General features: G+C 40.1%; 1 protein-coding gene across 4 annotated transcripts in view; it reads left to right on the top strand.

Moving 5' to 3' along the window:
* Window positions 1–518: 518 nt before the first annotated feature.
* nej (CREB binding protein nejire) overlaps window positions 519–13224 on the top strand; it is a 20937-nt gene continuing 8231 nt past the window's right edge. The window contains exons 1-10 of one of the 4 annotated variants that reach the window (XM_088181610.1): window positions 519–795; window positions 1101–1312; window positions 9438–9600; window positions 9670–9842; window positions 9918–10125; window positions 10191–10609; window positions 10692–10833; window positions 10904–11274; window positions 11354–11472; window positions 11547–13167. In XM_088181610.1, the coding sequence (XP_088037736.1) occupies window positions 714–795; window positions 1101–1312; window positions 9438–9600; window positions 9670–9842; window positions 9918–10125; window positions 10191–10609; window positions 10692–10833; window positions 10904–11274; window positions 11354–11472; window positions 11547–13167 (3510 nt within the window). In that variant the 5' untranslated portion in view covers window positions 519–713. Of the gene's footprint in view, window positions 796–1100; window positions 1313–9437; window positions 9843–9917; window positions 10126–10190; window positions 10628–10691; window positions 10834–10903; window positions 11275–11353; window positions 11473–11546; window positions 13168–13224 lie in introns of all 4 variants that reach the window. The other 3 variants (XM_088181609.1, XM_088181608.1, XM_088181607.1) reach the window with 3 other exon arrangements.

The following is a 13224-nucleotide window of genomic DNA, read 5'->3' as shown; positions in this document are numbered from 1 at the left end:
ATGGAAATAGTTGAGCACCCTTTGTACTTATTTATTTTTTATTTAAACCTATACTATTACTTACTGTTGATTGTATTTTAATCATATATAAGCTAGCACACAATAATTTTAAGTATCGTAAAACAGTTTTTAGCCATTTATTATGTATTATAATAAATAATAATGGGTAAGTAAAGGATTAAACATAATTTATATTTAAAACGAAGTTTCCATATTTATCGACCTAAACATATTTTTTCTTTAACGAAACATTCAGGTTCATGAATCTTGATACTTTATTATTATAACTCGATTTCAAATTACAATAAAAACATGTATGTATATTTTTATTCGAATCGAGAATCGAGATCGAAGGATCTGCTCGGAGTGTAATTTGAGCGCCGCGCCACGGCCGGAAGTGACGCTGTGGCGTTCGACGCGCAGGCGCGCGCGTCGCCCCGCCGCTTCCGAGTCACGTGACCGCGTCGGCCAATGGCCGCGCCCGACACAACATTAGGCCTACATTTTCTGACAAGCGTAGTATCGGTTTTCATCAACAGCCGCCATCTTGTGCGGCCTCGGCGCCAGCGAGTCGCCGCGGTCGGGCGCCTCCGCGGCGCGCCGCAGCCGCCGGCCGACGGCCGCGCCCCGACGCGACGACGCCCCCGGACGCCTCCCCGCGCGCCCCGCGCCCCCAGCGCCCCGCGCCCCCGCCCGCCCGCGGACCTTCAGACATGGCCGACCACCTGGTGGACGAGCCGCCCAACAAGCGCGCCAAGCTGCGCGACCCCTTCCAGGGCCCCTCGGACTCCGCAGGTGCGCTGCGCCCCCGGCCCCGGAGCCGACGCCCCCCGCCCCCCTCCCGCCCCGCTCGCCCGCTAGCGTCCCGTCCGCCGACCCCCTCCGCGGCCCGCTCCCCTCGCCCTAGCCGGGCCGCCGGATCGCGTTCGATCGCCGAATCGCACCGCGGCCCGCGCCCCCGAGGCGACTTCGCCGTCGTGGGCCCCCGTTTCTCCCCTCCTGCCCCCCCTCCGCGCCTTTGTGCTCCGCGATGCCGTTTCCCGCGGTAACCGACTGTCACTTTGACGCGTTTTTCAACTCTGCTTCTCGCCCCTTCGCAGACGTGTTCTCGAACATGGACATGTTCGACCTGGAGAAGGACCTCCCCGACGAGCTCATGTCGAGCAGCTCGTGGGGCGACCAGTCCGCCGGCGCCAACGGAAAGCCGCCCGCGCAGGGACCCGGACCTGGCCCCGGTCAGCAGCCGCAGCTCAACGGCGACGACTCGGCCTCGCTGCGTCAGATGGAGCTCGGCCACCTCATGCAGAGACAGGTCGGTTCCTTTGAATACAATACAATGCAATACAGCTGGGATTAATATTATTATTTTTCGACTATGTGGAATTTGTTATGTTATTGTGACTAGTGTTGACTTGTGGGACTTGATTCAAAATAAATTGATTTGGAATTATTATTTAGAAATTGTAAACCAAACATCTCAGGATTTTTTCAAGGTCAATCTTTTGTTGTTGCACAATTTAAGTCAGTTGTCCAAGTTACGAAACGATAAACCTGCAACGGCAGTTTAGTGTCACTTCTTAAGCTCACTTTGTTACTCATTTTTGTAACCAGGATAACCAATTGGAAAATTGATATTATGAAAGAAAAACCCCAGCCAATATTAGTCAACAAATGTGAATGCTCCATGATTAGCAAATTTAGATTATTTCATTTTGCAGTATCCTCCATATTCACCAAAGTCTTAATCCACTGCTTAATAATAAAATGTTCCCAATTCAGACAGAAGTATAGCTTCAAAGAATTTTGTAACGTAACAGTGAAGACTTTTAAGGATTCAATTCAAAATTCGTATGATTCGTTAATGTAATTCCAAATTAACACAGCACTATCGAGCACTATGAATGCAACAAATAATCTGAATATATAAAGCCAAGTGGAAGGCGGAAAAATATGATTATGCTGCAAGCAATAAAAGCTTTAGAAATAGGAAGTAATGTTTTTCACTTTACACAATCGATTTTGGTTGACCCTTCAACTGTACAAAGATACTTCTATTAAAATGAGGCAATACATCACTCTGAATACAGTGAGTATTCAGAGTAAAAAACCACTTCTATGAAAACAAGCATCTGATCTATAATGATATAATGAAATATATATCTTAAATTTATATACATGTTTAAGTTTGATATTTGATTAGAATTGAATGTCACTCGAATGCAATAAGATAAATGTTAGACAGATGTTAAAAAGCCCCAATTTCAATATAATTTAGCGTTTATGGAACACTAAAAAAATCAATATAATACTTCAGATAATTTGTATACACAGCATTAAATGAGGATATTTTAAATGAGCAATATATAAAATAATTGTTTGTGCATTGCTGTTGGACAGATTAGGTGCGAGCGAGAATTGGTCAAAACATTGAACACCTGATAAATAACGAATCCTTTTCTGAAGATACACAAACAATTCGTTTTATGGAACAAAGTATTTTTTTAATGCATATATCTTTTTAAAAAATTCCCTGTTAAATAGCACCCAAAGCATTCTAGTTTTTGTGTTTATTTGTCCATTTCATGCCTATTAGACGCGTTTATTCAGTCACACGGCTGTCATGCCAATAAAGAAGAAGAAGAAATGCACATATAATACCTTCTATGGAACAAAGTATTTATTTTGATGCACATATCTCTTAAAATAATTCTCTGTTAAAAATAGCACCCAAATTAAACTCATAATCGATTAAAAAAAAGTTTTGTCAAATATTTCGAATAACAAATTACAGGAGGACCTGGACTTTCGCACATTGGTTGTGTGCGAATGTTGGATGTTCGAAAGTAGAGGGAAGTAAAAAAAATTAAATTTGTGTGTATTTTAAAATATTTATCTATCAAGTAAATATAATATGTTTAAGGCGTTTAACACGTTAACTGCCATGGTGGCCATTATGGCCGGCACCTAAGGTTCGCGCAGGGCCATGGTGGCTACCTATGGCCGGCAAAAACTGAAAAGTAAAATGTTCCCGGGAAGCCGCCGCACACTTCCCCGCTTAGATTTTTATGCATGTATGGCCACCATGGCCTCTTCCAAACATTAGCAAGACAGAACATCCACATTGATGCTACTTTTTTTTTCAATGTGGCCACCATGGCCTCCACCGAACATATCCAAACACGAAAATTTAAAACTTTATTATTTTAATCGAACTCATTGGAATATTTATGTATATATATATATAACAAATAATACTGTATAATATTTTGAAGCATATAGGTTTGAAAAAAATCATCATTGGCTAAAAATATTTATTTTCAAATTATGAAAGGTAACTTTTGGTAACTGAAATTATACATATAGTAATAATACAATTTCAAAATAAAAAGATAAGAAAAAAAACATATAAACACAATAAAAATTGAATGAATAACATTTTATAAATTACATATTGTACATACATAGAATTATTATTTTTCTTCATTTTTTTATGGTCGACATTGAAACGGGTATGCAATAATGCGGATTGCTTTCGCATCTCCCACAATAGGTAGTTACCCGTTTTGTACGATTTTTTGCATATTTTCGTCCATTAATTGTCACATTTAGTTTATAGCATCTAGCGCAAAAACGACGAACTTTAGCTGCTGGGCCATCTTTTTGTAGCATTTCGTGTCGTGTACTTCCTGGTGGTACTTGGTGGGATTTAGATACCTGATTATCATTTTTACATGTTAAATGTAATAATAATTGCTGTCTAAATTCGACAATTGATATTTTATTTTTCGTCACCTCCATATACAGCAATCTTGAATTTACAACAGCTGTATTCAATAGTAGTTCGATTGCAATTTTTACCGGTACCATTTAACCGTTTTTCGTAAAGGGGTACAATATGCAGCCATTTGATCCGATAAGTCTACTGACGATTTCCCTCTATTATATTCTTCTACCATTTTTGGCTTTTGTTTTATTATTCCTCTTCTAGATTTTACGTCACAGTATTCATGTGTGTGTTTGGTGGAAAGAAGCATGACACCTCTGGTATCTTTCCATTTTACTATATTAATTCCTCTTTTATTTTGTTTAGCAGCAATTTCTCCTTTTTTCAGTTGCGCATTTGCGACATCGTTTGGGATACCTCTTCGATTGGATCGTAGAGTTCCCAATAAGTGTGAGTCTTCTGTTATTAATTTATTAGCTACATCAATACTAGTATACCAGTTGTCTGTGCATATAGTATGACCTTTTTTAAATAACGGTTGACACAGTTCCATCACTACATTTGTAGGTACAGAACCAACAACATTCAACTGTTTGCCTGTATATATTTTCAGGCTGTATGTATATCCCGAAGACGTACATAATTTGAATATCTTGATTCCATATTTGTTCCTTTTATGCTTCATATATTGCCTGAAACCTATTCGTCCACGAAAAGGAACAAAACTTTCGTCGATGCAAACAGTTTCATGAGGGTAATAGTATTTTTTTAAATTATTGTTCAACTCGTTGACCAGATTGGATATTTTCCACAGCCGGTTTTCTGAATCAGAAGTGTTGTTGTCTGTGAAATGAAGCAAGATCTCAAAGCGATTTCTGCTCATCACGCTTGGCGGAAATGTTTGCCGGAATGGAATTTCTTGACTCCAATATACTAGTTGAATGTTGGGTAGTTTTACTAGTCCCATAAACATAATGAGACCTAAAAATCTCTTAATTTCGTCTTTATCGGTATCAGTCCAGGCATGTAGTCAACTTGAAGGTGTTTGAGTTTTTCCTCTAATACCTGATAAATTGATTTAAGTTAGATAAGAGTATGTTTTCTGGCTGGGGGATCAATCATCCATGATTATTCTAATTTGTTTGCGCGACAGCAGGTATATGTCTTCTCACCATACTTTAGGATACCTGTTGTATTCATAATCCACTTAAAAGGTTCAGGCACCATAGTCAGCGACTGTTGATAGATTGATGAAAGGCCTAATATAGTTTTATCGTGCAGTAGTAAAACACTGGTAAATATTCGAGGGCGCCATGGTGGCCACTAATGGCGGACACTTATTCTACAGAGCCATGGTGGCCATGGGTGGCGGACACCCCCAATAACACGTTACGCTTGCATTTTTCAACCACTAACTAATTATTTATATCATTTATTATTATATATGCAATATCCAGTCAAAATTCGTTTTGGCCTGGACAGTATTTTTCAAAATTTTGGTTGGCAGTTAACGTGTTAAGTGATATGTTTAAGTGGGGTTTACATGTGTTTCCCTTAAACAGTTCCGTGTGTTTCCCTTAACTATTTAAAAATTTGTCAAGATGCGTGAAGGCTTCATTCATATTTTTCATTGTTAAAGAGTTTTCCAAAATAATCCTGTCTCATCTATAATTATTATATTTGGCTAGAGAAATATTCTCCATCTTCAATAATTTTGGATAATTAGGAAATAAATTATTTTGCAGCATCTTTATCCGCATCAGCCGACTCTCCAGTAAATTTAATATTATGAAAAGAATACCTCATTTTAAAATTGTTAAACCAACCGTTACTTGCTTGAAAAACTGTGTTAAAATCTTCTATTAATCTAGCCTTCCAATCTTTGTGCAAACTAAGAGCCTTTGCTTGAATAATTGAAATACTCGGGACATCTTTTTGATGTTGGTCATCAATCCATGATGACAAAGATTTTTCTATTTCATCCATGTTTTTTTGGAAACAATCTTTAAAGATATATTTCCACAATTTTGAACGTATTCCTTAATTATATTTTTATTTTTCAAAATTGAACATATCGTAGACCTGTTTGTATCATACAAACGTCTGATTGAAGCAAAAGATTCACTGCTATCAGAACGTCTAATAATTACCATCTTTGTCTCGATTGTGTGATACACTAAAGTATTTCCATTTCTCACTGATGCTTATAATTTTTCTTTAAAAAAAATTAAATTTAAAAAAATTAATTTTTTTAAATGTGCGAATTGTGCAAAAGTCGAGGTTCGCCTGTACAAAGAATGGAAATAGTAATTTTGTAAATCTTAGAATCGAACATCGATAATCTCAATCTGAAATTAGAAATACAACTGCAATGGTGCGCCTCAATCTCAAAGTATCTCGATAAAGAGACATCAACCGTAAAGAACTTCTGACTATCAGGATATTAATTCGCCAAGTTCGAAAACCAGCCTGTTCTGCCATCTTTTTTTTTTTTAACCATTTGACCGCAAATGACATTACAGATGCCATCAAAATAATCGCGAGTTGGTTAAATAAAGGTAAGTAAAAGTGCCATGAACCTTTTGTGTCTTCACTTTTTATTGAACTAAATATTTAGAGTTTATGGCAAAAATAAGTTCCCAATGCATATTAGCAGTGTCAAATGGCATGTAAAAAATACCAGCCACGCTCAGTGTTAAAAATAATGGCTAATCAAAATAATTTGAATGATCTAACTATTCGTTAAATACATAGTTCATTGTTTCATAACATATATAAAAAAAATATCATTACCTGCAAAAATCTAACCGATTTATGCTGCCCTTGGTTGGGAGGAACTATTTTGTAATATGCATTTATCCACAATTTTTTGGAATGAAACTTCATAGATAAATGTACAATATTTAAAAAGTCAAAATATAATACAGTGGTACCTCGGTTTTCGTTGGCTTCGTTTATCGACGATTTTTTCGTCATTTTCGGATTTCAATGATTGTACTGAATCTGATAATTCTACATATACTGAATAAATACAATTGTGTATTTGCGTGTTTGTGAACATACAGCATTGTGGTCAAGTCAGCGGCGCTATATCGCTTAGAAAGCATCAATGCATGTTTATTGTATTTTATACATTTAGGTGCCTTTGCCGACTTTGTCGACAAAAATTTGTCGACTTTCATCTTTGCTAAAATTATTATAAAATATATAACATATATATAATGGTAGAATCTCAGATTGAAAACTTGGGAATTATTTTGAGAGATATGTGCATTATAATAAATACTTTGTTCCATAAAACGAGTTGTTTGTGCATTTATGCAAAGTAAATCTTCAGATTCACACCTGGGACTGACTCCTGGTATTTAGGTTTCGAAAATTATGACGGGAAAATATAAATGATATTTTAACATCGATAATTTTATATTGCCGATATTATTCCGTTATTGATCTCAAGTTCTTTCTTTTAAATCTCATTTGTTTTTACAAAAATTAATCTTCTACATCAGCACTGTCCAACTATTGTCCTTTGCTGCATACAAAATGTACTAATAATAAAGTGTAAATTTAAATTTTATGGATTTTTCTATTATAAACGTAAATTAATTAGACAAAGTTCCATTATTTAGTTCAACACTGAAGTTACGACCCGCAGGCCATATAAATTTTGTGCCCCAAGGAATTTGAGTAATTTTATTGCTGTTTTATTGTATATCCACATCCTCTGTAGAAATTACAGAAATTGAAAATATTTTTTTAATCTTAAAATAATTAATAACTTTGGATATACCAAATTTTTATGTTTTATGAAACGAAATGAATCTAAAGGTGTCACATTTTTACAAAACATGATAAAAATGATTAAATTGCAAATCTGAATCAAACACAATCTGACAATTTTTTTTAATATGTCGACTATAAAAGAGCCAGGTTTCATATTTAAACAATGTGTTGGTTTTTTTTTAAATATAAATAATAATTCGTTTCTTTTTTTCAATAAAAATACTTAAAATTCCCGAGATTCTGCGTATTTTCAGAAAATTCTCGGGAACAGCACCCACTAGTACCAATGCAAGTCAAAACCATTATTTTTTATCATTCCTTTTAATTTAAAAGTTATATTTTTCGTTATAACTTTGCGTTGCGCGAAATTCTTGCAAAACTGCCATTTGTCATGGTGCAGGTGGTGAATTAACGACCCGTCGGTTAAGTGTTAACATACTATGTTAGTTCTATGCTTATACAACGTTAATTATGCATCAACCTTTTAGAAGTTTTTTTTGTATATTATTTCGATAATCTTATTTTACACTAGTTTATTATGCATACCAGGGATGGCTAAGTCAAGTCATTATCTAGTCGAATCATGAAAACAATTTAGGTAGCCCGCAGGAGTAGATGATATATTTTGATCTTCTGAATGCATTTGTTGCTTTAGAATAATGATTCAGAAATAATTTTAAAAATAAATATAAGCTTTATATGGAATTTATTGCTGTTTTTATGCTTCTTATTGCAAATGGTGTAAATGATTACCCTTTGTCTCAGACGCCACTCGAGGAACAGAGGGTTAAACCTATTTTGATCGTTATTTAAAAGGGACATTGATTTTGTTAAAAAAAATTTTATCAGTCGTGTAACAATCATAATAATAACATTTACAGCTGTTAAAAAGTCAAAACTTGATGAATTTTTCACCTTCAAAACAAGATTTTATAGGATTTAAATTTATAAATAAATTAATAGGTAAATAAATGTTGTATCCATAATAAAAATTATGTAGTTGCTTAAATAAACATTATTTCCTTAAACATTTGAAGGTCAAACTGTTAAAAAAAAAACAGCAGTTACTTTCATATTCACCTAATAGAAGATAATAAAACGATGAAGATTGAGTTTAATGACATATCAGTCTAACGTTTTAAGACATGCTGTTGCAGTAGATTAATGGTATTAACTGTGTGGAATTGTATCCCAATAAAATACCCCCATTGTACAACAAAATATCTTGTCCATCCCTAATGTATGCTCCGGTTATTTTAACCCTTTGAGTAGTGAGGTAATATATTATACACATTTGTTATTTGTTAGTATACACCTGCGAGTGAGTTAATTTTACGTATTTTTCTATTATTATTTCTGTTATTGTTTATTATTATTTTATATTGCATTTATAGTGAATTATAAAAAAAAGTGGGTGGCTCTCAACATTTTATCGCTTTGATTTATTTTACTATTTTTTTGTATTAGTATGTTTTGATAATTTACATTAACACTTTTCTATTATTCAATTTCGTTAATTAATTTTATATATTTTTTATATATTATTCGGTTTTTGTGATTTTTTTATACCAATTCAGAGCCTCTCAATATTTTTTTTCTAAAATTAATATAAAATAATTGTTGTAATGTTTATTTATTTCGTAATGTTTAATTTCTTGGTATTATTTTCTATAAAAATATTTATATTAAATCAAATTTAAAAAAAACCCAAATATAATGACTTTTTTATTTATTATTTCTTCAGTTATATGTAAATATATAACTATCTGGGGTACCTCAATACTGAATAATCGGCTACCGTACATGTATGGCGATACTACTCAAAGGGTTAATTACGTTTCCCACAATTGTGTAGTAAGGACTTTGCTAATGATTAGGAGTAATTGTGACAACGAATATTTGTATTAATTTAATAATTTATACAAAACAGGCTAATAAGAACCTCGGCCACAACGCCATGTCGATGGCGGCCTTGGGCAACAAGAGCCCCAACTTGCAGTCGCCTCCCAATGTGGCCGTGTCCAAAGATCAGATGGGAGGCATGCATCAAAACATGTTACCAAATGCAGGCCAGCACCAAGCTTCCATGCAGGGTACGTATCGTCCGCGTGCCTTTTTCCAATCGCGACTTTCGGGATTAAAGTCGACCGTTGACGAATCAGGGATGAACGTCGGCGGCGTCCTCTGCGGCACCGGCGGCATGCTCATGGCCGGCGGTGGCGTCATGGGAGTCAGCGTCGGAATAACCGGCGGTCTGGTCGTCGGCGCGAACAAACCGCCGTTGCCGGTCTCCGCCATGGGCCCCGCTCATCACGGCCAGCATCACGCAGTTCAGGTGAGTGTTCTTACGAAGCGATCGATAATTTAACGCATAGACGATGGATTTTTAACCATTTTCCCGTACGAACAGGGAGCCATGCAAAACGGACCTATGTTGGCTAGAGTTGCTATGCAACAACAGCAGCAGGCAGCCAGTCACTTGGGAGTCGGAACGGGCCCGAGGCCCGGTCCTTCGCATCTCTTGACCGGCCAGCGAGTGGCGACTCCCAATCATCCGATGGCCCCCTATCATCCGTCGTACACCCCTCCGCAAGGTGCGGCGCCCCCTCAGATGCCGGGTATGATCCGTTTTAAATTTTGCATTTTATAATGTGTTTTTTTCGCTAACATTCCTTTCTCGCAGGAGTCACGCCGACTCAGCGTGGCGTCGGAAACGCCGTCGGGGCCGGAGCCGGAGGAGGAGCCCGTTTCGGTGCCCCCGTTGAAGGCGCTAACGTGGGGGGTGCCGGAGGAATGGCCGGAGCGGCAGTGCCGCCTGCACCCTCGCCTCACCAGCCTCTCTCGGGCGCGCCTTCGAGTTCTCAACCGGGACCGCAGGCCGCCACGCAGCAGTCAGCTCCCTCCACCTCCGCGCAGCCTCAGCCTCCGACGTCGATCGCCGACCCGGAGAAGAGGAAGCTCATCCAACAGCAGCTGGTGCTTCTTCTCCACGCTCACAAGTGCCAGCGGAGAGAGTCCCAGTCAAACGGGGAGACGTGGCAGTGTACCCTCCCGCACTGCAAGACCATGAAAGGCGTGCTCAATCACATGATTATTTGCCAGGTTCCCATTATTTCAAAAGTAGGTTTTTAGTTTTTTTCTTTGACATTTATTTCTTATGCTTTCTTTCGCCCCGATAAAACAGGCGGGTAAGAGTTGTACGGTGCCGCATTGCTCTTCTTCGAGACAGATCATCAATCATTGGAAACACTGCACCAGAAACGACTGTCCGGTGTGTTTGCCGTTAAAACAAGCGGACAGAAATAGAACTAACAATTTGAGCGGAGGTAAGTGTTTTTTTTTTGCTAGTCTCTATCGTAGATCCTTAGGTTGATAGCTGACCTTCGATCCTTTCAGCTGCGGGAACTCCGCCAGTGGCTAGCTCTACTTCCAACCCGTCGGCGTCTGACATGCGACGCGCCTACGATGCGCTAGGTATTCAGTGTCCTACTGGAGGAGGTCTGAGCGCTGGCCCTCCTCAAATACCGACTGTCGTCGGTTCGGGACCCGCTTCCGTCAACAATCAAATGGTGAGAACGCCGGCTCCCGTAGGTAATGCGGCGCATCCCCGCGCTGCTGCACCGGGCGGACCCCGACCGCCCGGCGTTGGCCTACCGTTGGGATCGGACTCCTACATGCAGCTCTTTCATCAAAATCAAAACAATCAATCTCTGCCTATCCAATCGAATGTGTCTAACGTGACCAATCAAGACATGCCATCGCAGCAGGTTTGTAGTATATATTTCTTCTATTTTTATCAAACTTGTCTAGTCGATTCGATGAACGAATTTGTTTTCGCCTTTACAGCTCGGTCAGAATAATTTGCCTTTGAATTGTACACAAGTCACTGCTAATCCCGTTTCCGTCACTAAAGAATGGCATCAATCCATCACATCGGATCTGCGAAACCATTTAGTGCATAAATTGTGAGTAAATTTTTGTATGATTATATTCGTCGCAAAATTTCGATTTTGAATAATTATATTTTTTTTAAAAACAGAGTTCAAGCGATATTTCCCACTCCGGACCCCACCACGATGCTCGATAAGAGAATGCATAATCTCGTCGCCTACGCCCGCAAAGTAGAAGGAGACATGTACGAAATGGCGGCGACTCGCTCTGAATATTATCATTTGTTAGCCGAGAAGATATACAAGATTCAAAAAGAACTCGAAGAGAAACGCCAAAGAAGAAAAGAACAGCAGATGCAGCAGCAGCAGCAGGGCGGCGCCGACGGTAACGCGCCCAATACTCCTGGCGCTGCGAGACCACAAATGACCCCCGGGCCTGCGGGACCTCGACCTGCTGTCGCCCAGCAGCCCTCCGCGATGCGAAGTCACTCACCGGGAATGGGTCTAGCTGTCCCTCCCAACCGGATGCAGTTCCAACCCAATCTCGTGGGCCCTCCGGGTCCGAGTCCGAACGCGCATCCTCCTACTCCCACCTCCAATATGGTCGTTTCCAACCCCGGTCTGTCTCCGTTCGGACAACCGATGCCGTCGCCGGCCTCCAGTCTCGGCAACGGCAATGCCTCCAATACAAACCAATTTTCGAGTCACAACTCCAACGGGCCCGGCATGCTGGGCAACTCTCCGATCTCCAATCAGCAGTTCCCCGACATAATGAAGGCTCGATTGGCCCAGCAGGTGTCCAACGGGACTCCGAGTGGGCAAGTTCAGAGCCCGTACATGAATCAATCTCAATTCAACAACAGGATGCCTCTGCCGTCTTCGACTGCGTCCGATCAAGTGTCGATGGCTTCGCAGCTGAGCTCCGGACCCACGTCGGTGGGATCTCAAAAGGGAGCATCTCCGGGCTTAGCCGCGGTCTCCTCGAATGGCCCGGTCCCCTCTAGCACACCCTCCACTCCGTTGATCCCTCCGGCTTTGCCGAGTCCCCTCCCGCCGTCGTCTCAAGACCAAGTCCCCAGTGTGCCGGGGAAGGGAATACCGGCGGCTTCCAGGTCTACTTCGTCGTCTCTGTCCTCTCAGATGGCCGCTCTCAACGCGGCCGCCTCGATGGATCAAGAGGATAGTCCTCGAGCTCCCCGGAGTCATCCTGGCATGTCAGGCGGCAAGATGGATATGAAACAAGAGGACGACATCAAGAAGGAAGATCCCGACGACTCGATGAGCAATCACAGTGGCGGTAAAAGTGTGCACAACGAGATCAAGAGAGAGATCAAGATGGAGTCCTCAGACGGTGACGGTCGCTCCGAGATCAAGGAAGAGCCCACTGTGAAAGAAGAGCGCATGTCTCCCGTCAGCGACGTCAAACCGGCGATACCGGAGCCGATACAAAACCTAGCGGCCGACAAGAAGAGAAAGTGCGTCTTTAAACCGGAAGAATTGAGACAGGCTCTGATGCCCACTCTGGAGAAGCTCTTCAGACAAGATCCGGAATCTTTGCCCTTCAGACAACCCGTGGACCCGCAGCAGTTGTGCATTCCCGATTACTTCGACATTGTGAAGAAGCCGATCGACTTGGCCACGATAAAGATCAAACTGGACACGGGACAGTATTCGGACCCTTGGGAATACGTAGACGATATTTGGCTGATGTTCGACAACGCTTGGTTATATAACAGAAAGACTTCACGGGTGTATCGATATTGCACCAAGGTTAGTGTTTATTTTTTTATTTGATTTATCAGTGTGTGCAATTTTTAACCTTTGTTA

The sequence above is a fragment of the Plectrocnemia conspersa genome, unplaced genomic scaffold (genome assembly GCF_051122295.1).
Source record: "Plectrocnemia conspersa isolate PC_06_02 unplaced genomic scaffold, ASM5112229v1 ptg000002l, whole genome shotgun sequence".
NCBI lineage: Eukaryota > Metazoa > Arthropoda > Insecta > Trichoptera > Polycentropodidae > Plectrocnemia > Plectrocnemia conspersa.
The sequence above is the reverse complement of the archived record's forward strand: the minus strand, read 5'-3'. Positions and strand labels throughout refer to the sequence as shown.